Here is a 27,946-nt window from a genome sequence, read left to right as displayed (position 1 = left end):
GGTATTCTATTTTGTAAGGCAGGCGTCTTGCAGAGATGACGGAGTCATACAGAATCATCTTTGAAAAGGAAGACAGTGTCACTTGCATTGCCGCAAACAAATTCTTAATACTTGATTAAGTAACACACAGGAAACCTTCTTTTGGTAGGGGGTGGGGGAGGGAGAAAAGAAAGCACTGATACTTTCAATATTGCTAGAAGCAAGTTATTTTGCTCTTGTAGTTACTTGTTAACAGCTGTCAGTAGCTGTGATATGTCTGTGTTGACAGAAAATATGGAATTATTGCTTTGTGAGTAATTTTGAGTAACAAGGAACAGGACATTAATAAATACTTCTAGGTAGACACAGCCCTGTGGCAGAAAATATAAATATTCATTTTGGGAAGTACTCTGGCAGTTACTAAGCCATGATACTTACCTGATGACTGCATGATGCACGAAACCTTGTAGGATGACCATATGCTTAAAACACAAAGGATCGTAGCTAGGAACCCGAAAGTCTGGATGAGAAAACAAACAAACCACAAATACATAACATGAGATGACACATATACCATGAATGTACGGACATTCTTGTATATCCAGCTACATATTTTATGACGTTAACAGACTCAAAAAAGTGATTTCTCACTCCATTCTGCCAACATACTAAAGAAAAAAAGTTTCTGTACTATAATAGCAGCTTATGTCTTGCCAAAACAATGAAAGATAGACTGAGAGTCATATACATGCGGGGGGAGAAAAAGCTGGACAGCAGCATAGAGTCTCACCTTCTAGACTTTCTCACTAGGATTCTGCAACAAAGAAAAGACTTTCTCTAACACTTCTGATTACTGTTCTTGTACTGCCCCATTCAAACAAGTCTTTCCCTGCCATCTGCCAAATAAACAAGTCAAATAAGTCTTCCAGTCCATTTGCATCATCAGGACTAAGTTTCTGAAAGTAATTCTTTATTCTGGAGTTGCATTTCAGGTCCTGCTCCTGTGAAAATACTGTTGCCCACACTCAGAAGTCATGCTTCTATAAAGCCCTCCAGCCCACAGAGGCAGAGAGTACCTTCTGGTAAGTCAGCCCAGGACCTCAGTGGGTTTTAGCTCAGAGGAAATTATCTTGAACAGGGCTCTGTTCAGGAGCAGGAGGCATCAAAAGCCAAAGAATGCAGTGAAACCCTTTAGCTTCTAGCTGCTACAACAGCCATTTGTCAAAACTGAATTTTCTTAATTCTTCCCCTAAACCCATTAGTTCCTATGAGTTAAAGCAGGAGCCTTTCGTTTCAGCTCTCTGACAGGACAAATACCCACTTTAGGGGTGAGCCTGGAGTCTCGCAACAAAATATTTTTGTTGGCATTGTGTTACAAAACATTCACTGACATGAGCTAGAGGGTAGTTCACGCAACCAAGACACAAGCACGGCAAGTCTGTAAAAAAATAAAGTTACAAGTAATAGATTTCCAATGCCCTACTTAACATACATTGCAATTAAAAAAGTGTCAAGACTAATAAACACAGTCTTACCGCTCCAGCCAGAAGTCCAGTCAAATTGTAACTCTTGGACGCTGCTATAATCGATGCAATGAGAAGCAGAATTGTACCGATTAAATAATGAAGAAACTCCTGTAAAGACAAGCACAGTCTGCATCAGAAGGGAAACTTATCAGGAAAACATTTTGATATGCCTCAGAATGAAAACAAGTTGGCAGAGGTTACTCAAACCCAGAGGACAAAACACCAGTCAAAAGACCAAAAAAAAACCCCCAAAAAAACCCTTAAAAAAAAAGAAGAGAAAAAAACACCTCATGAGTGGATTTTGTACCATACCTAACTTTCTGTTCAAAAAAGGAGAGAGGGCCAATCTTTCTACTAATATCACCGGAACAAAATCTACTTACTGGGTATGGATGCAATCCTTTCAATGCAACATGGTACATTACTGAGGGTAAAACGTGTATCTTTATTGCATCAAGTATGCACCCTACTTAAAGAAACAGTTCTGGAGGAAGGAAGAAGCCTTAAGGGCATATTTCTCTAGCCTATATGAAATGGCAATAAATAGCAGCAAATGGCCTAAGTGGAAAACCAAATGCTCCTACTTCTGATACTCTTAGAAGGTAAGCAGTGGATCTACTGCTGGATTTACTAACAATTTGCATCAACCAGAACTGGAAACAGGAGGGAAACCACAAAAAGCACAACTATGCAGGCACATAACCAACACCCAGGCTGCTAAGTCTGTAAGGGTGGCTGCAGCTGTCCTGCAGTAAAACATGATGCCACAGATTTTTCTGAGAGCACTGAGGCACCACATTTAAGCTCCTCTCTAGTGTGACGAGTATCAGTCCAGGACTCAATTTTACCTTGTTATAAGCAGGGGTTATCTGTGAATTTAGATTTTGAATCCTCACAAAGCTTATGGCAACCATATGGGTGTTTGCAAACTGAATGTGGGTTGTTTCTTCTGCATGGTGGGGTGGGCAGGAGGGTATCTGCTTACTTGATCTGCATTGCACTACCAGCACGAGCCAAGCAAATGCCATTATAAGGGAGACAAGAGATTCCGTCTCAAATCAAAGGAGAGAGAATATAGTCCCAAAAGGAAATTGTTCAAGGAAATCCCAGAAGAGAAATAGTCTATCATACCATACCACAGTTTCCCACTGTGTTTATAAACAGCTGATGAGGATCTTTGCCATAAAGTAGGCTCTGAGACTGCAACTTACTTTCCTCATTTGTAACCTTGTTTCGGATAATCAAGATCTCAACCCTTCCTTTTGCTAGAATAAATTACTTCCATAAGGAAGCTTCTCTGGCTAGTCCACAATGCGGCAGGCAAATGAGGCATGCCATTGCCTCCTTAGAGACACTAAATAAAGCAATGTACACAGGCCACTACTTTAGAGGAATCCAAGGGATGGGCAAAGGTGCAAAGGAATCATCAAAGGCTAAACTAGGTGGACAACCAGCCCCTGGCAGCGCCAGGAGAGTGCCCCTCTGGAGAAATACTTCGCAGCTTTAAAAGGTGTCAGTGCTGACAATTTCTTGAACCACTGCAACTTTACTGACTGCAAATCACACCCCTGATTGCAACGTAGAGATCCTGCCAGGAAACTCAGCCAAACACTAGCTGTAGTTTCCCAAAGTCTCTTACAGGTCTTCCTATTCTGTTCTGAAGATACTTAAGTATGTGACTGAAAAGGAGATTGGCTGTAAAAGAACAGCAATGTTCAAGAATCACATCCCATAAAGCTATCTGAAGCTGAGCAGCCACAAACTGCAGTGCCTTAAACTCACTAGTGACCCTGGAACATTTAGGAATGATTAAACACGCAACAAAAAACAAAAGCAGCCTATGCAGAGGTCAAAATGGCATAGTCCTGTTACAGCAATACACACATTAAACGCTGCTTTGCAAAACTGTCACTTATTAGCTTATTTCAATCCTGTATTTCAATTCCTGCACCTGTATTATCTCTAGAGAAAGGAGTACTTTCTAGAGACAGATAGTGGTGGCACACATTTGAAAAAATAAAAAGGGGCGCAAGTCTAACCATATTCTTCAGCTAAAAAGAAAAAGAAAATTAAATTTTTCTCTCTGGTTAGAAGTGGATGGATGGACAAACTGTTATCTTAGATCTGTAAACTACTTACATAGTTTCCACTAAACGCCATCCAACAACTTCTTGGATTTTAAAATCCCTCTGTAGCTCTCCAGTTGGCTTTCCCCACCTCTTTGGTCTTTCCTCTGTGGAACGAACATGTCACTATGCGTAAGGCGGACATGTTCTAAGAGGTTATTAAAATCCATCATCCCACACTAGGACACAGGACTCTTCTGTTAGCTGACCTGACCCAAAGCTACTGAGGAAGTTCAGGTCTCGCAATTTCTGTGCTGCTTGTTAGTCCTCTGCTAGGATATAAGAGATGGATGTGCCGGGGCAATGTGGGAATGAGGCAGGAACATCCTGCAGGATATCCCAGGAATGGCCAGGCTATGGCAATCAGGCTGAGGCTCCTATTTCTTGTTATTAAGTTACCTAAAGCCATACCAAAAAGAGACACATTTGACTTAAATAGCACTAGCAGACTTTATTTTGGGACAGGATGTAGTACATGAATTCTGATCCTATGATTTGGTAATCTAGCAATCCATTAGCTGCTATAAATGACCTGAGCTAGGACCCATCTACTAAAGGCTTGATAATCAGTAGCTTCTTTTCAATTGTCTCAGAATAACACTATTGCCTTCCCTGGAGTAAATCTGGATTTATATCTGTGTAAAGGAGGGCAGGATCAGATCCAAATCAGCTAAAAAAATTACAAGTACAGCATCTACTGAACTGAATACTAATAACAAAAGCAACAAAAGGATCTATATACAAGGCAAAAAAGAAGTATGTGAAAGACAGCCTATCATTGTGTGATAGCATAAGAAAATGGACTAAGTAATCAAGACATCAACCCACAGGAGAGGCAAGGAACACAGACTTACTGCAAGTGGCCAGCTAACACAAGTGAGCTTCCTGTAGATTCTGAAAATGTGGATAATGTAGAAGAACAAAATCATAACCAAGTCGCACATGGTGACAATTTGAAAGTAGCTGTATGCACTGTGATCCGTCCACGGAGAATTATTTACACTGATGAATGCAACCAGCAGTGAGATCTGAAAGATAAAAGACACGTTAAAGATTTTTACGATGGTGCTCAGAGGGCCATGAAGATGATTTTAAACACAAAAAAATGGCACTCAGAAACAGGAGACAAATGTCTAACGTAAATTGGATGGTCCCAACAAAACGGAGGACAAAGTAATGAGCATGGTAATAATGTTTTAAAATTTGCTGTTAAATGAGCTAAAACAACAATTCAGAATGGGGAAAGAGACAACTGCTAGAAGGAAAGCAGCAGTTTCAGCCTGAAGAATCCAACCCAAAGAAGTCTCTAAGTACAACACAAGAGGTGTCAAATAGAGAAGAGGCACTGAATGCCTGGAGTTGCACCAGCAACCGAAGCATCTAAAGCACACGGACTTTCAGAAGGAAATCACTGAAAGCTGTAAAAATGCAGGTGCCCACGAACGCGTGTGCCTTTACTTCCATTTAGTGAGAGTTCTCACATGCAAAATCGGAGGACCTGTCTGCAACTGAGCTAACAGTTTTACCCTTCCTTTTCTACCACCTACAGAACAGGAGTATTAGCAGGCTATAAGGTCATATCATAGCAAATAATATAAATATTTGGAGGAACTGATTAATTCACCCCACCCCCAATACAATAGTTATAAAACTTTAATATGTTAACACTGTCACATAAAACTATAAAGCATTATTGTACAACTTCTTTCAGTTGTAGGCTTGCAAAGGACAAGAGCTATTTTATTTTTTTAATCTAAAGCTACTTGTTTATTTTACTAATCTTGCTGCTTCTACCAGCCTGCCTAGCCTAGGTGACAAAAATAAATCTAACGAGGGTGTACCCAAATATTTTCTTATTACAGACTTTGTCAATGCATGCTTTCAGCCACTGTGATTTTTAGTTCATCCAAAGTCAACCAGGAGCAGTAATGAGTCACATTTTAAGTGTTTCTCCAAGACATTAAAAAAAAAAAACAAACCAAAAACTATCTGAAGAAGCCAGCGTTTCAAGACTGCACCATCCTTTCCTGCACACTCATCTTCCAAACTCCTAACCAGCAGCATCCATTATGAGAATAATTTCCTTAACAACATAGCTTAGATGCTTCCTGCTGCAGTTTTAATGGAGTTTCACTTGCTCAGTTCTAAGCAGACATACACATCTTTTCAAGTGCAACCAAAAGCCCTATACACACATAAAAAGTTCACAAGAACTTGCACCTTAGCCAAACTCCATCTGAAAAGCCACACCAATATTGTGACAGTGAACCACCTCAAAAAGGTGGCTCCAAAGAGAAAAGTCAGTGGTCTAGGATCCTTTCCCACACAAGTGGCTAAGCTATTGTTAGATCTGGTCCAGCTCCATTATGTGTACTGTGGTAGTCCAAGTAGTTTGTATTAGCATTGTAAGTGATGCTCAGTCCAAGCCAGTAACAGGCTTCTGCACTACAGTAAGCCTACATGTCCTCCCACCTTTGAAATAAATATAGGGTAGGGAAGACAGGACTTTGAGGTGCAGGGCTGGATCATGCTCAATGCTTCTCAAGAATGGAGGTGACACATGCCTTTGAAAATGCATGGTATTGCTTAGTCCCTGTCTCCCCAACTATGTTCCTGCCCTCTGGTTTGGGAGTGTAACATCATAGCAGCATCCTGCATGTTTAGTGCTTCTGTCTGTACCATGCCTGTTCTCTGGATCTCACAGCCCAGCCACTGGGGAACCCTAAATGCACAAAGTCTTGCATCTTGTGCATGGCAGAGCTTTCTGAGATGCTACATTTCTTAGAAGACAACAAAGCAATGCTCTCTGCAGTTCAGCATTTAAAGACTTCTGGCCCAGCTCTTCAATTCTGAGGTAATTTTAATGAAGCTTTGTCCCATCTATGTCTACATACACCAGGTCTACATTAAGCTGTGGTTCCATAAGGGGCCATGGCTTTTGCCATCCTCTCCTTCTCACCCTGATTTCATTCCCTGTCATGTACTGGCTCCTCTACTCATATGTGCTGAGCCACCTCAGTGTACTAAGCCAGCAGAAAAGCCAGCTACTAAAAAAAGCAAATAGCTTTACTCTGACTCTGCCATCAGACAAGGCAGGATCAGGTGAGCAATCAAGTGTGAGGGAGAAGCTAGGACTCCAAGGGAAAGGACAGGAAAGACTGAGCAGGTAGGGTGGCAGCAGCCAGTAACCACACTGGCTCAGGCTGCCACAGAATATCCATCTCAGTTCCTTGAATCTTAACATCAGTTAAACAAAGAGTCATCTGTGACTTAGCTGTTGAATAACTTCAACAATCAGAAGACCAGCAGGTCATCTACCCTATAATCTAGAACGCTTGAAGTGATACAAGACACAGCTATTATTTTGATGAGAAAATGAAAGTTAAATTTAATGAAATTTCATTCTATAGTAAGACTCAAAAAGAAGTCATGGCAAGCATTGAATCTTGCTCTTGGATAAAGGTGGGATGAGGACAACACTTCTCTAACCACCAAAGGCTAAAAGAGGTCTCCCTGATTCAGGTGCCTTCACAATAATCAGTTTTTGGTTTCAATTACACTGCACAAATCAAGAAGGAAGCACTAATTCACAGAAGTAAGAAATCTGTCTGTTGGCTCATTTCATGCTTGAACCATTAACTTTATCAACTTTTTTACTGTGTACAAAGGATAAGAAGGACTGGATACTTGAAGTACAACCACCATCCAAATAATAAGATGCACTGGTAAAAAAACCTTAGTTTAAATCAGACCTAGTTCTTTCATCTTCAGGGAAGCATAAAAGGGTGGGTTTGGGGATTTTTTTCAGTTAGAAGGTCTAAAAATCTAAGAAGAAGCATAAACAAGAATGTGAGCCATCCAAGGACAAGATCAGGAAATTCATCTGAGGTGTCATATTCCTCAGAAATAAGAAGATACAAGGTACCAACCAGTCAGTGAAGAAGCTGCTCAGCTCCTAAGAACAGGGTAGAAAGGTGGATTTGAACAAACATGCTTTCCATTTCAAGTGTACTTCACAATTAAAACAATTACAAAACAAAACAAAAACAAAACAAAAAGATTCTCCCTCCTTTGATATTAGATGTGCCTCGGCATATAGGTAGGAAGAAATCACTGTGTGGCAAGAGATATTTCTTTCAAAGATTTCCTTTCTTAGCATTAATTTCACAACATTAGATTTACATGCAGTTTCTAAAGAGGGTTCTCTGATTGGAGACTCATAATGCTACTTCACAGGACAAGTGCAAATGGGACAATAACAACAACTTTATATAAAGCTATACCATGTTTGCCACACTATATTGCCTGGATGGCTAGCAGGTACAGTCAGAGTTTAAAACTCACCTGTTGAAAAAGAATGCTAACAAATACAGGAAATAGAGCCACATAATATTGTTTTCCTTTAAAAGTGACAAATACCAAAGTTCCTTCACAAGATACCAGTTTACCATGGTATACGGGGTGATGACTGTATCTTTTTTCCCTCCTGTAATCCCTGTTTCCAGAGAACTTGAAATTGAGTGATAAAATGATTAATACATAACTGTCCAGGATATAGCTCAACATATATCTTAGAAGTTAGTCTGTGGCACAGAGAGAGAGAGAAATGAATGGCAAAGCAATAAAATGATCAAATGTTACGAGTGTTCTTTATGCATCTGTGCTCAGGGAAGTAGGTTAATACATCTTGAAAATAAAAATTAGAGGCACAAAAAAATTACAGCACTGCTGTTTCCATTTCAATATAGTATTTCACAGGTTGTGAGAGCAGCAGACGTGTAACCCATAGCCAGCAAGCCCGTCAGACCAGAAGTACAGGTCAAATGATGGTCAGTTTCATTAGAAGATTTCAATATGCTCCACAAAATACATCCAGGCTTCAACCTGCATTACAAAAGGGGTGGGGGGACGCATTGCAGGACACTAATATTTAAGTGCTTTCTGGTTTCTGAAAAGCAGAACAAAGGACATATACATCAATCAACTCCAAGGAGGGAATTTTGGATTTCAGTAAAGTTCTGTATTTATTCTGTTTTGCAGAAGTTGATCAGCTTAAACTAATCCACTTCTTGACTTTCCATTGGACCAGATATTTGAAGTGAGTCATGAAGCGTGTTTAGAACACTGGTATGTATCAGGAACTATCTCTCAGTGAAGCCAACATGAACTAAAGGAGTCAGCAATTGCCAGGAGGCACTCAACACCTTACCAGACAGAACAGACATTATAAAAGAAAGATGGTAAGAGTCTGCATTCTCGTCTCTATTTTGAGCTGGGGACAAGGCAACACATCCTCTGCAACGTGTCTGCGGAAAATGTTGGCTCTTGAATAGCACTGACATAAGCTCCCAAGCCTAAACTCCATTCTGATTTGAAGTGAGCACAGCTCTACCAAAAATGAAACATAATTTGCTCTTTCCTGATACGGTCTTCCATCAAAAGCCAACTCATGGCCCCTAAAAAAGGATGAACAAGTACAGATCTTTCCAGGATGTTAAAGGGAGGTGGGATGGGCTAGGAGATCTGATCTTCACAACAAACATGGGCCAGATGTTATGCTCTGGTGATCAGGGCAAGGCTCAAGACCCTTTTCCCCCTGTGCTATAACACCACTCGCTCCATGTGGTATGGCATGGGCCAGGCTGACCAGCCACACCCAGGGCTGGTGGGTGAGAGAGGGGCTGCAGCAGCACAACATGTGTCCCAGCCATGCAGGAAATATAAGGTGTGATCCAGTTATATGTCTCGTGCTCACAGCAAGGATCACAGAATCAGAGAATGGTGGAGGTTTGAAGGGGCCTCTGGAGGTCATCTTGTTCAACCCCCCTACTCAAACAGGCTGCCCAGGACCGTGTCCAGCTAGGTTTTGAATATCTCCAAGGATGGAGACTCTACAACCTCTCTGGGCAACCTGTGCCAGTATTCAACTATCTTCACAGCAAAAAAGCATTTTCTGATGTTCAGATTGACTTTCATGTGTCCACTGCCTCTTGTCTTGTCACTGGGCACTACTGAGAAGAATCTGGCTCCTTGTTCTTCACTTCCTCCCATTGGGTACTGATATACATTGATAAGATCCCCCTGAGCCTTCTCTTCTACAGGCTGAACAGCCCCAGCTCTCTCAGCTTCTCCTCACGTGAAGGATGCTCCAGAACCTTCATCATCTTTGTGGACCTGTGACGGACTCACTCACTCCAGTAAGCCCATATCTCTCTTCCACTGCGGAGCCCAGAACTGCACACAGCACTGCAGATGTGGCCTCACCTGTGTCAAGTAGAGGGGAAGGATCCCAATCTGCTGGCAACACTCTTCCTAATGCACCCCAGGATGCTGTTGGCCGCCTTTGCCACGAGGGTGCATGGCTGGCTCATGGTCAGCCTGCTGTCCACCAAGATCCCAAGGCCTTCTCTGCAGAACTACTTTCCAGCCAGTTGGCCCCCAGCCTGTACTGGTGCAGGGGTTTACCCTCAGATATCCCTGGATGCAGGACTTTGCATTTCCCTGTGTTGAGCTGAATGAGATTCCTCTCTGTTCAGCCTGTCATGGTCCCTTCTCCATGGCGGCACAACCGTCCAGCTCATCCAGCCACTCCTCCCAGTTTTTTTATCACCTACAAACTTGCTGAGGGTGCACTCTGCCCCATCATCCAGGTCATTAATGAAGATGTTGAACAGTACTGGCCCGAGTACTGACCCGTGGGCTATACCGCTTAGTGACTGGCCTCCAAGCACCTTGTACCACAACCCTCTAGGCCTGGCCATTCAGACAGTTTTTAATCCACCTCACTGCCCATTTACCTAAGCCATACCCTGTCAGCTTGTCTACGAGGATGTTATGGGAGACCATAACCTTACTAAGATCAAGGTAAACAACATCCACCACTCTCCCCTTGACCATCAAGCTAGTCACCTCATTATAGAAGGCAGTAAGGCTGGTCAAGCATGATTTTCCCTCTGTAAATCTATGCTGACTACTCCTGATCACCTTCTTGTCCTTTACGTGCTTGGAAGTGCTTTCCATGAGGATTTTCTTCATCGCCTTCCCAGGGCCTGAGGTGAGGCTGACCAACCTGTAGTGCCCTGGATCTTCCTTCCTGCGCACACAGATTACATCAACCTGTGCAGAATGGCACACTTTCCTTCTGTACCTCTCAGCCTAGAAAGTATAGGGAAGGACTAGACAGAGTGATAAATTCTCTTCCCCTGTGCTATAAAATGCTACTTGAAGTGTTCCCTGGAAATGCTGTTCCTTTTTAAAAATCAGCTGTTTTCCTCCCTATTTCTTCTTGTCCGTGTCAAAGAACAAGCATCTAAAGCTCACTGGTCACTGACTACACTCACTAAAAACCAAGGAAAATGCATACCAAGACTTCAAGGAAGTCAATCTTCCACTGCAGGAAAACTCAACACATTCTTAAGGAAAGGAGAGGAATCACACCTTTGAATTATGAAGAGGTTATATAGAGAAGGAAGATCCAGCTTCCAATTACTCCCAGGGCAAATGCACACTGGAATTGAATGTCACTCGCTCTTGAATTCTGATCCCAGTTTTGTAACCATCTTACAGTCTGAACTTCAGCAAATCATGTATTTCGCTGCTTCAGCTCCCCCATTCACCAAATGAGGGCTCATAAAGACTTCACATGCATTATGCTAAAGGTTTTCACCTTCAAAACACTTTAGATGTGTAAAATAAGGCAAAAATGTTGAGCATGACTAACAAACCTCTAGGTCAAGATGACTGTTTTCCTTCATAGTGTGAATGAGAATAGATGCCCACTAAAAAAAAAAAAAAAAACCCCAAAAAACCAAACCAACATCAACCCACAGCCCCTCCCCTCAAAAACACCCAAACCAGCAATCAACAGATCACAGAGATGTAACAGACAAACATGGGTGAAAATATGTGTAGGAATGACCCTAAAACATCTGCAGAGGAAGCCACAGAACAAGTTAAAGACTAGGGAAAGGTTGGTCTTTTGGGGATTGCTTTTTCGTTGATTTGTTGCCATTATATTACTTACTTAGAGTAGACTTTAGTATCATGTGTTGCAAAAAAACCACCACGCACAAGACATTGCAAATAAACTTTTCTAACTGGAAGCATAATCTTAATGCTAAGAATCATAGAATGCTTTGGGTTGGAAGGCACCTTTAGAGATCATCTAGCCCAACCCCCCTGCAGGGAGCAGGGACAGCTTTAACTAGATCAGGTTGCTCAGAGCCCCATCCAACCTGACCTTGAATGTTGCCAGGGATGGGGCCTCCACTACCTCTCTGGGCAACCTGTTCCAGTGCTTGACCACCCTCATTGTAAAAAATTTCTTCAGTATATATCCAGTAAATATATCCAGTCAATATATCCAGTCTAAATCTATCCTCCTTTAGTTTAAAACCATTACTCCTTGTCCTGTCACAACAGGCCTTGCTAAAAAGATTGTCCCCATCTTTTCTATAGGCCCCCTTTAAGTACTGAAAGGCCACAATAAGGTTTCCTTGCAGCCTTCTCTTCTCCAGGCTGAACAACCCCAACTCTCTCAGCCTGGCCTCATAGGAGAGGTGCTCCAACCCTCAGATCATTTTTGTGGCCCTCTTCTGGACCTGCTCCAACAGTTCCATGTCCTTCTTATGCTGAGGGCCCCAGAGCTGGATGCAGTACTCCAGATGAGGTCTCACCAGAGCAGAGTAGAGAGGCAGAATCACCTCCCTCGACCTGCTGGCCACACTTCTTTTGATGCAGCCCAGGATTTGGTTGCCTTTCTGGGCTGCAAGCACACATTGCCAGCTCATGTCCAGCTTTTCAGCCACCAGTACCCCCAAGTCCTTCTCCGCAGGGCTGCTCTCAATCCCTTCATCCCCCAGCCTGTACTGATATTGGGGGTTGCCCTGTCCCAGGTGCAGGACCTTGCACTTGGCCTTGTTGAGCCTCATGAGGTTCACACAAGCCCACCTCTCCAGCTTGTCCAGGTCCCTTTGGATGACATCTTGTCCTTCTGGTGTGTCAACTGCACCACTCAGCTTGGTGTCATCTGCAAACTTGCTGAGGATGCACTCGATCCCACTATGTCATTGATGAAGATGTTAAACAGTACTGGTCCCAGTATGGACGGACCCTTGAGAGACACTACTTGTCACCGGTCTCCATTTGGACACTGAGCTGTTGACCACTACCCTCTGGATGCGACCATCCAACCAATTCCTTATCCACCGAACAGTCCACCCATCAAATCCATATCTCCCCAATTTAGAGAGAAGGATGTTGTGGGGGACTGTGCTGAAGGCTTTACAGAAGTCCAGATAGATGACATCTGTTGCTTTTCCCTTGTCCACTGATGCAGTCACTCCTTCATAGAAAGCCACTAGGTTAGCCACTAAGGCTACTATACATCTTCTTGACCATTCCTAACTGTTCTGTACCGCACATTATCACTTGCCCATATCCAGCTGTTCTTTCACAATTCTATTAATGACTGTGAAGTAAGGGTTATCCTTTCCCACTGTGCCTGTACAACACCCCATACAGTGGTGAGGTACTGGGTGTGGCTGTGATAGACTTAACGGCCTTCACACTCATATGGTGCTGCGCTTTGCATTTGTGGTTAAAACAGTGTTGATAACACATCGATCTTTTGGCTGCTGCTGAACAGTGCTTGCACAGAAGCAAGGCTTTCTTTTTCTCTTCTCCCTCCCCTCACTCCAAAGCAAGCAGGCTTACAAGTGGGCAAGACGTTGGGAATATACAGGACAGCTGGCTCCAACTGACCAAAGGGAGACCACATGATGTCGTGTTCAGCAACAGAAGCTCAAGAAAAGGAGGTATGAGGAGAAGTGTTCCTAGTTATGGCATTTGTCTTCCCAAGCAACCATTACACATGCTGAGGTCCTGCTTTCCAGGAAGTGGCTAAACATCTGCCTGCTGATGGGGAGTAGTGAATGAAATCCTCCTTTTGCTTTGCTTGTGTGTGCAGCTTTTGCTTTCCTTATAAAACTGTCACTATCTCGATCCATGGGTCTTTTTGCCTTCCTCTATTTTCTCCCCATCCTGCAGGAGAGGGGAGTGAGTGAGAGGCAGGGTGGCTGTTTGGCTGCTGGCTGGGGTTAACTCACTGCAAGTGGCCTACTCCTTGCCTGGGACTTGTACCTTCTGTAGCAGTACAAAGAACAATATTAAAAACCTTCACTGCAGAAAGGAACTGAACATGGTTTTTGCAAATCCCATGATCATATGCTGAACTGACAGGCTGAAACTGCTTACTGTGGAACTTTTAACTATGGATAATAGGGGTTTTTTTCTATACAGAAATAAGAGGTGAAATGCCAACTAAACTGCAGGGAGGAAAGATAATGTTGATAGGAAGCAAAATTGCCTCAAGGTACCCAGTTCTAGAGAAACACTGTAACTCTTATCTCAAAGATTTACCACAATACTGTGATACACACATTATCATGTGCAATTAGCTAACTAAAAATTAGCACCATTCAGGGGAAAAAGGTCAGGGACAGGATTCAGCACAGTACTACACCTGTACAAAGACTGCAGGCAGCAGCTCTGGTTTACCAGTCTTCAGCTGGTAGCTGGCAATACCTGAAAGTGCTTTTCCTTTCCATCCTTCTCTGACAATTTAGCCTTCTAGAAGACAGAAACAGCTTTTTTTTCCCTGGATGCTGTAAAACAGCACTGAGAGGAAAGCTTCTCCGTTGCACTTGCTGGAGCACTGATGAACCTTTGTACTGCTTTAACATCCCTCCTCCTGAATCTGAAAAGAGGATGACCCTGAGAACTACCCATAAAATTGATAAAAGCTGGTTGATGTTCAGTCTCTTAAAACTTACCTAAGTTCTAGTGCAAGCAATAGTACAGGAACCGTCTGTCTACAGATTTGGAGCAAAGGACAGCACTGACTCATACCCAGTTTTATCACAGCCTTTTTGAAAAAACAATATAATAAGAGCTAAATGCTTTTTGTATTTGAATGAAAAAAAGTCAAAGTTTCCAGCTTCTGACACCAGCCAAGATAGTAAGTGCAATTTTCCATCCCTAAGTGAGCCAATCGGGATAACCATGCCCTGGAAATAAGTCACGGACTGCAGCTGTACATTTCCGAATGTTACACCTCAACACAGTGAAGCAACACCCATATATTATTAAGTACATATTTCTGGACAGAATAAAACAATTTTTTTGAACAGCTTCGCAAAACAGAAAGATGAGCAAAGAGCAGGCCAAGGTTACAATTGTAGTTCACGCAAGACTGGTTCAGCCAATTTAAGCAACAACGTTGACTACTGCTATAATCAAGATTTCCTTCTTCCAGGGTGGTGCTGGAAACGTGAGCTGGAATAGCCAAACCCCTGCTAGAAAAAGAAGATAAAAAACCCGTTCCATTTAAAACTTCCCTAACAACAGATGAAATCAGCTGCCTTCAAGTGCATGGTTCTGTGAAGCAGTCAGTCTTTGGTTGCACAATAATCTCTCAGCCCCTGTGTCTGGGCAGATTTCCTTCTTGTCTGGCTGCTTTGCTAAAATAAGGAGGCTGCCTGGCCTCTGATAAGTGACTTCTCTTGTGTACCCCCATCCACAGGCTATTTATTGAAGATAAAAATGGTGGGAGGGTGAGAAAAGACAAAATAATCTTATTCAGACCCTCTACAACTCAGATAAGAGGACAATCCTAAGTACAAGCAAGTGGTATTCTTTATTAATAACAAGTTATCTATCTGCTCAGACACAGGCCTCAGTGGTAGAAAAGGATGTGGGGTAATCACAGAACCAGCATCTGAATGACATTATTAAAGAGCCCTTGTTACAGGGTGTTAGCCACAATCATTAAAAAGGCAATTCTTTGTAATGACTAGCTACAAGTAAGTCCTGCCTACCACTGATCACAGTGTATGCAATACTTCAATCCCACCACTGCCAGCTTAACTAGCTCCCTGCCTCAATCCCCACAGCTGCCTGCACCACCACTGCACCACAGTGAAAGACACCATAAAATCCTGTACGTTATTAACTGAAAGCTGAGGACTTTACAGTTATATGGCAAAGAGTATGCTATATTCTCATCAGGCAGTGAATTAGTTAAAAAAAAACCCACAATACAAGTTTGTTACCAACAACCACCTCATAATTTTTTTTTCCTCTCCAATATTAACAGTTTTGTTTTAAAAATCAACTTAAATTTGAAACATTTCAACTGTAAAAGCACTATCAGTAAGTCTTTTCCAATCTACATAAAAGATGCACACACAACACTCAAAATACTGCAGCAATGCAAGTGATAATTGAGTAACGTTGCGGAAGTGCCATATTCAAGTCACAAACAATTCCCAAAATAAATAAAACTCATTGCAAAACAGTATTACTGGCACAGCTGACTGTTCACATGTCTGCAAAGGATAGGTTTCGGCTGGGATAGAGTTAATTTTCTTCCTAGTAGCAGGCATAGTGCTGTGTTTTGGATTTAGTAGGAGAAGAATGCTGATAACACGCTGATGTTTTTAGTTGCTGCTGAGCACTGCTTATGCTAGTCAAGGACTTTTCAGTTTCCCATGCTCTGCCAGGTACACAAGAAACTGGGAGGGGGCACAGCCAGAATAGTTGATCCAAACTGGCCAAAGGGCTATTCCATACCATATGGCGTCATGCTCAGTATATAAACTGGGGGGGGTTGGCCGGGGAGCAGCAATCGCTGCTCGGGAGCTGTCTGGGTATCGGTCGGTGGGTGGTGAGCAATTGCATTGTGCATCACTTGCTTTGTATATTATTATTGTTATTATCATTATTATATTGTTATTATTAGCATTACTATTTTACTTTATTTCAATTATTAAACTGTTCTTATCTCAACCCAGGAGTGTTTTTCACTCTTACTCCTCCGATTCTCTCCCCCATCCCATCGGGGTAGGGGGAGTGAGCGAGCGGCTGCGTGGTGCTTAGTTGCTGGCTGGGGCTAAACCACGACAGAACAGAGTTTTAAATACAGCAAATGCCCTAACAGGGTTTTAACTCTGGGAAACACAGCTGCTTTCCCTCCAGCTCTCAAAGAGATGCTCATGTCTTTCTAGACACCTGCAATGACTGAAGATACTACTCTGGACAAAGCCAGGAGATCCCAATACTTTGCAAGCACATAGCTTGCCCATCTATTAATAAGGGATTACTTCTCTGTGCAGGCAACAGCCCCCATGTAACAGCTAGCCTGCCACCCACTCCAGGGGTCTCTCCCATCTCACATCAAGTCATAATCCCCAAAGCACAGATGAACCTGCTGTTTCAGGTAAGAGCAGGGACACATCCTCTATAATTGGTTTTCCCTGCAGATGAACAGATACAGTCACTGGCTCAGCCTGTGCTCTCTGCCCTCCTCCCAGGTAAGGTCCTAGTTGTGGTGCTCACTGGGAACCTATGTCCCACACCACCAAGCCAATCACCCGTTTAGAAAAATACTACCTGATTGCTGCAAAAAGCATGCATGCATGTGGCTCCTGCTGTAATTCATTCCACTGTAGAAGACCATCTATCCCTTGCATGGTAGGGAGAATCCCTATATCACAAGTCAGAAGATTATAGGAAGTAAAAAAAACATTTTAAGAGACTTACAAAAAGTGGAGGATCTGGTGATAGCAACCAAAAATGTAGGGATTAATATGACCACATCTCTGCAGATTCAGAAATGGCACAGCAAGCCATGATTGTTACTTCTCTCCTCTGCAAGGCAAGCACTTCCAACATCTAGATCCTCCTGGAGAGACATGTTAACTGCTCTCTTGGTCTGGTAAACCCGAGAGTCAGACAGAATGGCAGGAGAAGACAGTCCACAGTGTGGTTAGGTTTGTGTAAATGGAGAAAGACTGCCTCAAGCACACAAGGTGCTTCTGAGGCAAGAAAAAGAAAAGGACTAGGAGAAGAGAACTGTAGGCCAACAAAAGTGGTTTTGGTAGAACCTAAAAATTAAGACGTTTGAGCTGTCTTAAGGAATGGCAGAAAAGTGGCTCTCAATGGCAGAAAGGAATCCAACAATGATGTACAGGAATATTCATGCTCATGGAGGTACAAAGACACCTAAGGTATGTCAACATTGCTGGAGAACTTTGTCTTTTGAGGCTGTTCCTGCTTTTGCATCCACCAACCCTGGGTCTAGAGGGGGAGCCCTCCTTGGGGGCAGGAGATCACCCACCTCACCTGCCATACTTCCTTTTAGTCGGCTAGGAAGAAGAGCTCCTTGTAGGAACAAGGCACCTCTGAAACCACTGCTCTGGAACCATTCTTAGATATATTGTTTGGGTTATTTGTATTGTTTGCCCTTTAAATAGTCAATAAAGTCCCATACTGTCAGTAATATACAATATAGAAAGAGCTTAATCCTTACTTGTGAGCTATAGAGCTCTTGTAGATCAAGTTCATGGCTGTCTAAAAATGGATTTACCAACCATGCATGGCAATACCACCTACAGAGAAAGAGCCCACGTTGGCTGACCAGCCAAGCCTGGCTCAGACTGGCTGGCTGCTTGAAGCCCACTGTGTACAGTGTTTATTATTAACAAACACCCACAAACTGCACAGCAAGTTGCAAAGTTTTCCCCTTGACCTGGATATCCAATACATACCTGACAGCATACAGCTACTTAAAACTCAAATAGGAACACGTAACACAAAACCAGTACCTCATGGCAACAATCATTCTAGTAACTTATCAAACTAGATGCACAAAAACTAAAAAACATATGCAATCTCGTCTTCCTGAAAGTTGTTACTGAGATAAGGAATACCTTGAGAACCGCTCAGTGAAGTCTCAGTGACTATGCCTGCTAACCTTCAGCAAGCAATCAGTTCATCACTCAGCCTTTACAGATGCTGCTCACAACACAACCCATTCTCATTGTCTGAGGCATTTACTGCTTGACTGATTCAAATCTTCAGTTAACACCTGCCATAACTCTCCCTGCCCCAGAGAACACCACACTGACATCTGGCAGTCGCACAGACAGCAGTTAAAAAGTTCGTATCTGTCATCTCCAGCAAAGGCTTTGTTAGCTGTGGCGGCGGAGCCTTGAGCAAGGTCTCCTCAAACAAGAGGAGGACCTGCTCACATCACCAAAGTCCACGTTGTTAGCTGTGCTGGCACATGGTAATTTTTGTCAGGAAAAAACAGGTGACAGTTCCCAAAAATGCTAACATCGTGACAATTTCCAGATGAACCGGCATCATCACAGCCTGGCTGCTGTATCAGACCGGGCCTCAGCACCCAAAAGAATGACCTTTTCTAAGTACAAACACTTGATGCTTGGCAAGGTGCCAGAGAAGTGAAGGGCGACGAATGAGAGGGGAAAAATAAGAATAGATGAGATTGCCCAGTGGCACTGTGGCAGCTGACAGCTTTCAGTGACCGCCTGGAGACTGGTGGGCCTCTGAAACATGCTGGGATAGCTCTCCCATGTCTACTATGAAGCTTTACTAAAGCAATCTACAAAATGCTCAATTAGCCAGCAGGTGACAAGCAGCAACTGGGGACTGTATTTTTCCCAAACAGATGAGAGAGCTCTTGAAGTGGCCTTCCCAGAGCTTGATTACAGACTTGCAGGAAAGTATGCTAAGTCGTTCTGTATTCTGCAGCTGCTGCTGGTCATCTCAGGTTAACAGCATACTTCTCTCCCAGCAGTCAGTACTTATTTCTTGAACTCACTAATGGCATTTTTAAAACAAAAAAACCCAACAACAAACCACCAAAAACATTCTGAGAAAATCCCCTCTTGAAGCAGCTTCTCAATCTTGTTTGTCATCATTGCATTTCCATTTTCCTTAAGGGAAGCTGTGAGCAGGAGTGGAAGCTATAAGCACTGCAGCTGCTGCTATTGTTGCAAGAAAGCAGCCAAATTTGCTTTGGCTTTGAAAGCTGCAGTCATCTAGCTTTGACCAGCCAGACACATCTGTACTTGCCATTACATTCATCAAATTACCAGCATTGCAGTGCAGGGAGTTGTTTCAGCTGTGATGATCCCTTAAGAATCTGAGTTATGCAAAAAAGAGGAAGCTCACAGGTGGGTGAAAAGAAATCACAGCAATTTTAGAGTTTGATCTCTACGTACAGAAAGCAGCAATTTCTGGCTGCTGTATACTTTACATCTCACCACAAAACAGGAGGACAAGGCCACAGAGCACATGATGTGACAATAGCACAAAGGAGACAACTCGGCCGCAGTACCGAGCGCATACCTCACAAGGACTCCCCAGGGAGGGGAGCGGAGGAGACACTTACTCATAGTAGGCAAACACTGTCTGGCTTTGGGGGACAATACCGCATTACCCCGGTAATGCAGAGCAGGTACCTAACAGAGCTTCATGGTCAGGTATGCTGCCCTCGCTGAGGTATGGCCACGGCTTTACTGGATCACAATTGAGACACAACAAATTGTTCCAGCATCTACAGCCCTCGAACCCAGTGAAGGACGCTTGGCAAGATGCTCTTTATCATTTATAGGCTCCGTGCAGATGGAGACCACTCTTGGAAAGAACAGATCCCCTGTTTCTGTTTCTCTGTGGCAAGAGAGGAGGACATTCAAAGGGACACCATCTCCAAGGACAGTGAAGATGGAATACATTGCACTTGCACGTCTTAAAGGGAAGTCACAGAGCAGTAAGAACCCATGCTTTTCACCACATCTTATTATCCACGGACACCATGTACACCGGATTAAGATTTTTAAATGGCGTTTGCAAATCTAACTTCATGTAAAACAAATGTGCCAGGAAATCACTGCCAATACTTCACTCTGCTCTTTCAAGCATATTAAACACATCTCAGGTGATGTGGTAAATTTCTAGGCTTCATTTCCTTTTTTTGTGTTTCAGAAAATGTATTTGCTAACCTTTGTTCAATCATGTCTATACAAAGAGCACTACATGCTCTCAGGTTGCTAACAAATGTATTGCAACTAATCCTAATGGATGGGTCAAATGAGCAATGAAAGGTAGCTCCAACTTTGTGCTTTTAGGAAGCCTCTTTTAGGATACAAATGAAACATTCACTGACACATTCAGAACAGAGATTCCCTAGTGTTTAACAATGACTATAATTGTCTTTTTACAAAATGTACTGCAGTTGATTTTTTAGCCTTCTAGAGCAGTTTCAGCATCAGAAAAATTACTAGTTTCTTTTTTGCTGAAGGAGATGGAAATTAAAAGAGATGGTACAAAACCTTCCCCTCCCCAATAGAAAAAGGACTACATTCTCAGCTTGTGCTTTGAAGCACATGCAACCACTTGAGGCTTATGTAGTTCCTGCCCTTATATGCCAGACACTTGCTCTTGCTGACAGTAGTCTCTATGGCTGCACTGTCCTCTAAAAACTCTTATGGAAAAAAGAAAACCAAAGGAGAGCTGAAGTAAAGCTACATCAGTTCCCTGGCTTGGTTTACCGCATAACCTTGTGAACAGCTGCATCACTGCAGCTGAGAATGGCTGCATGGAGGTCAGACAGAAAGGGAAAATTCCTAAAAGGGTGTTGCTTGTGAAGTTTTGTCTCATCAAATAGAACTGTGTCAGCCTACCACCACCAAGCACTCCTTGGTTAACACACTGAGAACACAGTTTGCTCCCAGCTCTTATGCAAATACCTGGGCAAAAATTGTAAAATGGCCACCTAGAGCAGAGGCATGGAAAAAATATCCAAGCCAGCCTGTTTCAGTGATCTCAGAGTGGAAATAACAGGACTTCCCAGACCTGTTGGTTTTAATTACTAGGCTTGGACATTCCTCACTCAAGTGCTCCTGCTTACTTTGGAGCCATCTAAGACTTAGATAATTTTTTTCTCTCTTTGCTCAGCATGCCAAGCAAGGTCCTTTTACTGCAGCTTCTAGCAGAACAACAAAAATAATTAGCAGCTACAACACATAGCTCTGACCCTGGCCTGAAAATAACTTTGCTGCTAAAAAACATGTCCCATTTCTTATTGCTTAGCCAGTAGTTTATCACATAGTTGCAGACTGAAGACACCTGCACATTCTTGGGATGGTTTTCCTCAATTATTATTTTCTTTGCAAACATAAAATGCCTCCCGCATGCCTCAAAATAAGACTTTTTGTATAATATGTCGTGACATCACTGATAGCTATTACAGCATTGTTCTTCATGTTTTCTGTTATCAGCCAGATGAAAAGTCAAGCAGAACACAGAACTGTTTGAATCTAAGTTTTGTAGGTTAGCATCCAGCAGCTTTCACTTCTGGCTATTATTTTCCTTTGGAAGAACTATAGACAGAGTGATAGTAGGGGAAAGTTGAAAGTGCAGTCTACACAGGACCCAGAGACAGGCTTACAGTCTCAGCATCTCTGCATATCACCAGAATCCCTCTCTTCTGTCTGAGCAGCATTATTACCATACAGGCAAAATCACACATCACTGACATGCTGCTGCAAAAGATTAGATGTTTTACTTCAATCACCTCCATGGGCAGAAAGACGTTTCAGGCTCAAGATCAAGTTAGAAGATTGAGTAGCTCTCAAATCATTCCAAGCATCATCTGCTTTTGTGAATTTCGTTTTCCTGTATCAATGGCTTTGATTATGAATTGTTTTCTTCCACTAGCAGATTTTGCTTTCTTTTCATATTTTAACTTCTTCTGAATTTAGCTCCCCAGTAAATTTGTCTGATATCCAACACATTCAGAAATTGAGCTTGGCTCCAGCAACCTAACTACCAGCATTTTCTAGCTTTCAGTGTTAGACGTACTAATATTCCCTTGAGTAGTATTATTCAACTGTAGGTTAGTATTTGAATAACTCAAAGAGGTTTCAGCACACTTCAAAGTCACTCAGAATTACAGACTGTCTTGTTGGCCACTCACTTATCAAGTATGTAATTGCTTTTGTCAAGACATAGTTTTGAAATTAAACAGATACTCATCAGAAAAGCTTTAACTATTTCCTTAGCACTTTTAACAAGTTAAAATGATGTTGTTAAGTCAACTTTTATTGAGTTGATCCTTTTTCACCTGGCAATTGTTCATAAGTTTTTTCTTCAGCCTTGAGAAGATAATTTTGATTTTTTTTCTTTTCTGTCTGGTGAAACTGCTCTTTCCTGGTTCATATTGAGCTGAAAGAATCAGCACTTTTTTAGCTTAAAACACCCTGTATTCTGAGGCTGCATTTACTGTGACAGAACTATTGTCCTCTCAGTAACAAGAGTGTTATTGTGGGAATAATCGCCTTCAGTCTGAACTGTGGTCAAAATCATCTTGGCCCAACCTGAAGGAGGTGAAAGAGGCACAAAAGGCCATGGGCCACCTCTGCACCTCTCAGAGTCCAGAAACAAGGCTGAGAGACCCCCACAACCATGTGCTGTGCCGTGATGGCTCTCCTTCTACATGTAAGCTCTCAACACTTCTTTTCTCTCTTCAGTCTCTACTGGTCACACTCTTGCAAATCTCTGCATCAGACACTTTGGACAGGTGCTACAATCACAGCCATTCCTACCAGCCAACTGCCTAAGGAGGTGGGATAGGCTCCACTATCAAACATGGGCTGTGCTGAAAGCAGGACCTAGTCCAATACAGTGTCTGTGGCATCCTCCAGACTTCAGCTGTAAAAGTATAAAAGGCACATAGGGGCTCCACAAGAAATTCAGCTGAATCAGACTTGTTTCAATCTATGAACACTGCCACTTGAGCCACCCTGATGGCAATATGGCTGCAAATTCATACCGCCATCTCTAGTGGCACAGGACGCCTCAAAAGGCTTCCAAGAATCCATCTACTGAGAACTTGCCAAGCTAAGTAGCATAGGTTCCTAGAAAGTCTTACAATAAAACAAGCCAGCAGCAGCACCGACACAGAGCAAATGTGCTTCAAACAAACCAGCAGAGTTAGTGTGGCATACTGAAGATTGCCACATGTGTCAATTTTGCCAAGCTGGCTAAAATTCAAGTTATTTATCTTCTTTGGTATAAGTGTACTGTGCACACTGATACACACCCACTCACACACTCACTTAGTACACTGCTGCTACAGAACCAAGGTGGCCACAGTGGGATCCTGCATGTATACCCATGAATATAAGAGATCTTGGCAAAACTGCAAATAAAAAAAAAAAAAAAAAAGGAAGGAAAAAAAAAGAAGAAAAGAAAAAGCAAAAGCTACATTAATCACCATCAAGTTACACCAGTTGAAGTGCGTTAGATGTTGAAGATAACTCCCTGTTAAATCAGAGCATCAATGCAGACCAGATTTTGAAAATGGAGCCCCTACTAACATTAGTAAAACTCACGCATGAAAACCAGCTTTCAAACTGTCTTACTGCCATGTAAAATACACAAGTCACAGAACTATGTTTTCTCCTCCATTTTATTTTCAAAATATTTACAGACCATTCCCTAAGCATTAGAAAGCCAGGAACTCAATGCATAAAATGCATTATCTTTTCAAAGCTATAATCATTCTGCAAGGTTAAAGAAATTATCTAGCAAAAAAGTAAAGGAATTTGTGTACATTTACAGGCAAAAGCCACATTTTTTACTTCCTGATTTTATTCTATGCTAGACACCACAGCACCCAGAATTGGAAGAGAAAGCACTGGTAACATTTAGACATAAGCAACAATTCAGAAATCATCAGATTGCTGCACAATGTTCATCTTGTCCAAGATTGCCGAGTTTTAATCCTTGCATTATGATCTTTCTTACAGAAGAACAGCTGTAACATTATCTTCTATTTCCTTTGTATAATTTCCATACCATATCGTTGTCATCTATTAGAATTATTTCATGCACATATACATACAATCAATTTTTTTCCTAGCTTGCAAGCACTGCAAACAGCCCTTAACATTACAGTAAATGATGAAATGTTTCTTTCTTGTTCCCTCTCATATTTACTTCTTGGAAAATGGGACTGATGAAGAAAGAGAAAATGGAAACAGTAATGTTCCCTCTTCATAACCATAACCATTCAGAGGCCCAGTACACAATTTAGTGTGATATATGTCTAACCCAAAAGACCTTACCTTTGTCCTCTGCCAGCATAATGGTTCTCCTTCTCAGTAAGACCGCAGTCCCACCAGCCACATTAACACTAATGCAGGAACATTTATAGATTTAGCATAAAGAATTATTTTCAAAGAAAGATACTGCAAACACTTTGTACTAGAAGAACTGAATGCCAATGGATACAGTGGAATACTGTCTGAGAAGAGATAAAGGAGCGTTGCGAAAATATTTAGCTCTCCATATTTTACTGGGTGCAGGAGTTAATCTAGAACTAACCTATCCTGGTTATTTCTACATACCACAGCACAAACATTGAGTTTTCTTAGGGAATTACTTGAGAAGATGACACTATGGTGATACCATATTAAAAGAAGTTAATTTGCCCAAAGTTCCTTGGATACCTGAGGTAACTCCTACTGATGTTATTTACAGGCAAGCTGGAAAGCAGAAAAACATAAGGAGGTGAAGCTGAAGGAGTGCTAAGGGGAACTAATTTACATTATTTTAACTTCTGTTAAAGTCACTGCAGAAAGCCACTAGCTTAAATTCTCATGAATTTGATATTGAACAGCATTGATAAAATGCTACTTTATGTAAAGTATGTGAAGTATTACATAAAAACATGTAAAGTATACACACAGCGTATGTGCACCAAAACCTGAAATTTCAACACAAACAAGCATGCTAAGCTGTGCTAGCTGCAAGAGTCCTATGTCATAGCTGTAGTGGCACCACAGCAAGACGGAGGGCAGAGAACTAGGTATTTCTACTAGTCTATAAAAGGAACTGTTCTTTCCACAGTGGTGAAAGCAAAAGCATAAATAGACTTTTAACTAACCAGCAAAGCACAAGTCTACTGTTTTAGGACTGCAGGTTCATTTGCAATGTAGACACACGCTCACAAGAATGTCATTTGACTCCTGAAAAGATACTCCAGCTCCACACAATGGTTTGGGAACAACCCAAGCGAAGAGAAAGCAGCAGGCAACTGTTTGTATTCCTACCTAACAGGATTCATAGTGAGGGACAACTCTGAGGTCTCACGAGCGCAGCACAAGTGCTCAGCAGGTGCAGGTAGCCATGCCCCGTCACATTAAATTATGTCTCTTGCTACTGAGGCTCATTTCTAAGGGCAGCTGATGGCTATTAATGAACTGGAAGAAACTGGGTGCTTTTTAAAAAGAAACTTTAGGACTTGATATTACTCCACAGTAACCTAGAACAAAATGATTCCTAACTACTAATGTCAATTTAGACTCTGGATGCTAATAACTTACACAAGTTCAAAAAAAAGACTAGACAAATAAAGGCAGGGGGAAAAAAAAGGCATTGGGGTTTATAAAAAATGAAGGCAATAACTCCAGCATAAAAATGTTGTCAAGGTACGAGTTTTTGCAGGATGAGAACGTATGTGAGAAGGTATTGCTACGTGTTGTCTTCCATGCTCTTTCCTAGCCATTATTCACTGACATTACTGGAATTAAGCTGACATATCACTCCACGGAGAGTTATGTGCCACAGAAGTGTGAAAGAGCTTATCCATCTGTTAATCCTCTCCACATCGGGATGGAGGAAAATTTCCTGCACCGAGTCAAGTTAAGGCATCAGCTCAAATCCTGGCAGCGCTCCGCTATCCATTTGAGTTCCTGCTTTTCAGCCATACATCTCCCAGGTCCTTCCCTGGGTCGCTGCCTGGAGGTCTCCAGCAGACAGGGCAGGGAGCCAGCTGGACTAGCAGGCTCAGCCGTGGCGCCCACCCTTACCAGCCCACTGCTGGCGCTGGCACTCAGCCCCACTTTCTCCCAAAACCTTACCTTCATTAATACATGAATACATAACACCCACAGGAGCTAGTCATTGGAACAGCTTGTCAAGAATTCAAATAAACCCATTGTCAAGTGAGATCTGAAAGTCAAATATATCTGTATCTTTTAGAAAAAGTTGTGTTGTAACTGGATGAGAAGTGATGTGCTTCGTGCAAGAACCTGAAAGTGCAAGGTGTGAGACTCATCTTGCATCTTATTGAAAAGTTGTACAGCTAAGCCCAAACTCCCTCCACGGCCTGTGGAGGTGATTCCTCTTGGCCTAACATCAGTGTCTCATACAGATGGGTTGGATCACCTCCCAGCAGCGTGCCTTTCTCCTAACGCTGAGCCGAGCGGCGACAGAGGAGGTGAATCCTCCCACACGATCACCCTTATGGAACCCTGATCCCTTCAAGATGATGGCTAAGGAATGAGATGTCCCACTGGAGCATGACGTACCTTCGCGTCACGGTGTTACTGTTATTATTAACGGCAAAAGGCTGTTAATACTAACTGTTGCCATTAGCTACCATTCTCAAGGTAACACCGCGCCGTACTTCGAGCGAGTAGCGTTACCCCAGGCTCACGCACATGTGCCTGAAGAGGAGGGCGCGTCGGCACCTTCGGAGAACGCAAAGGCAGCTTCTGACAGCCCACACGCAACACTTCGCTTTGCCAGAGGAACCTGGACTTCCCTTCTCGCTGCGAGAGCCGAGGACTGACACCTCAGAGGCCAGAATGGCAACGAGCCGCGCCCCCGGCACCCCTGGACGACGCTCTCCAGACCCGTCGCCAAAAGAAACACCCAGCAGGGCTGACTGCCGCGCCCGCGGCGGCCGAGGGTCCCAACAACGGTCCCAACGGCCCCAACGGCCCCACCAACGGCCGCCCCCCGCCCCGCTCGCCCCTTACCATCTGGGCCACCTTCAGCATGCCGGCGCAGGAGCGGAAATAGGCGCCGTCCATGAGCTCCGCGTCCGAGCCCGCCGAGGAGGAGGCGGTGGCGGCCGGCGGGGCCGCGGCCCCCCCGCTGCTCACCCCGGTGCGGATCACTCGCGCCCCGTGAGACATGGCTCCCTCCCGTGCTCCCCTCGCCGCCGCCCGGCCCGGGACAGCGGTACGGGACGGGACGGGGCGGGGCGGGGTGGGGCGGGACGGCGAGGGGCGGGCGGCGACCCGGGGCTGCCAGGGGCCGGGCGGAACGCGGCGCCTCCCCGCCCGCCCTCGCTCCCCGGCTGGCGCGGCCGCGGGGCGGGGGCCGCGGAGGGGGCGGGCGAGGAGAAGCCGCGGGGGTTTCCCCCCCCGCGCAGGGGGAATGAGCCGGGAGGCGGCGGAGAAGCCGGGAGGCGGCCGGGCGCAGGAGCCCCGCTCGGGCGGGCTAAAGGGTGGCCGTGCCGCGGCCCCGAGCCGGCACTCCCCCAGCACCTTTCCGGGCCGGCAGCCGTGGCGGGACGCCCGGCCGTCCCCCTCTTGCAGCTGGGTTACATGAAAATGGAGGCCGAGGAGAACGTTTCCAAGCAGGGAGAGGGACGCC

At 43.5% G+C, this 27,946-nt stretch overlaps 1 protein-coding gene across 1 annotated transcript; it reads right to left on the bottom strand.

Annotated features, from left to right (window-relative positions):
* CMTM7 (CKLF like MARVEL transmembrane domain containing 7) lies at positions 1-27,483 on the bottom strand. Its single transcript, XM_075706138.1, has 5 exons — positions 27,325-27,483; positions 4,486-4,659; positions 1,515-1,613; positions 418-499; positions 1-58 (listed from the first exon to the last, which is right to left on the bottom strand). The coding sequence occupies exons 1-5, from the start codon at positions 27,481-27,483 to the stop codon at positions 45-47; spliced, it is 528 nt and encodes a 175-aa protein (XP_075562253.1). The 3' UTR covers positions 1-44.
* Between the last annotated feature and the right edge of the window lie 463 nt (positions 27,484-27,946).

Source organism: Pelecanus crispus, chromosome 2, assembly GCF_030463565.1.
Source record: "Pelecanus crispus isolate bPelCri1 chromosome 2, bPelCri1.pri, whole genome shotgun sequence".
NCBI lineage: Eukaryota > Metazoa > Chordata > Aves > Pelecaniformes > Pelecanidae > Pelecanus > Pelecanus crispus.
This window is presented reverse-complemented; position numbering and strand designations above follow the sequence as displayed.

What these genes read in the sequence shown, in the direction of transcription:
- CMTM7 (XM_075706138.1), bottom strand. Translation starts at nt 27,483, where the DNA reads ATGTCTCACGGGGCGCGAGTGATCCGCACCGGGGTGAGCAGCGGGGGG. An exon ending in TGCTGAAGGTGGCCCAGATG is followed by an intron (nt 4,660 to 27,324) that starts GTAAGGGGCGAG and finishes TTTATCTTTCAG; the next exon opens with ATCTCACTGCTGGTTGCATT. An exon ending in GTGTTAGCTGGCCACTTGCA is followed by an intron (nt 1,614 to 4,485) that starts GTAAGTCTGTGT and finishes TTGTCTTTACAG; the next exon opens with GAGTTTCTTCATTATTTAAT.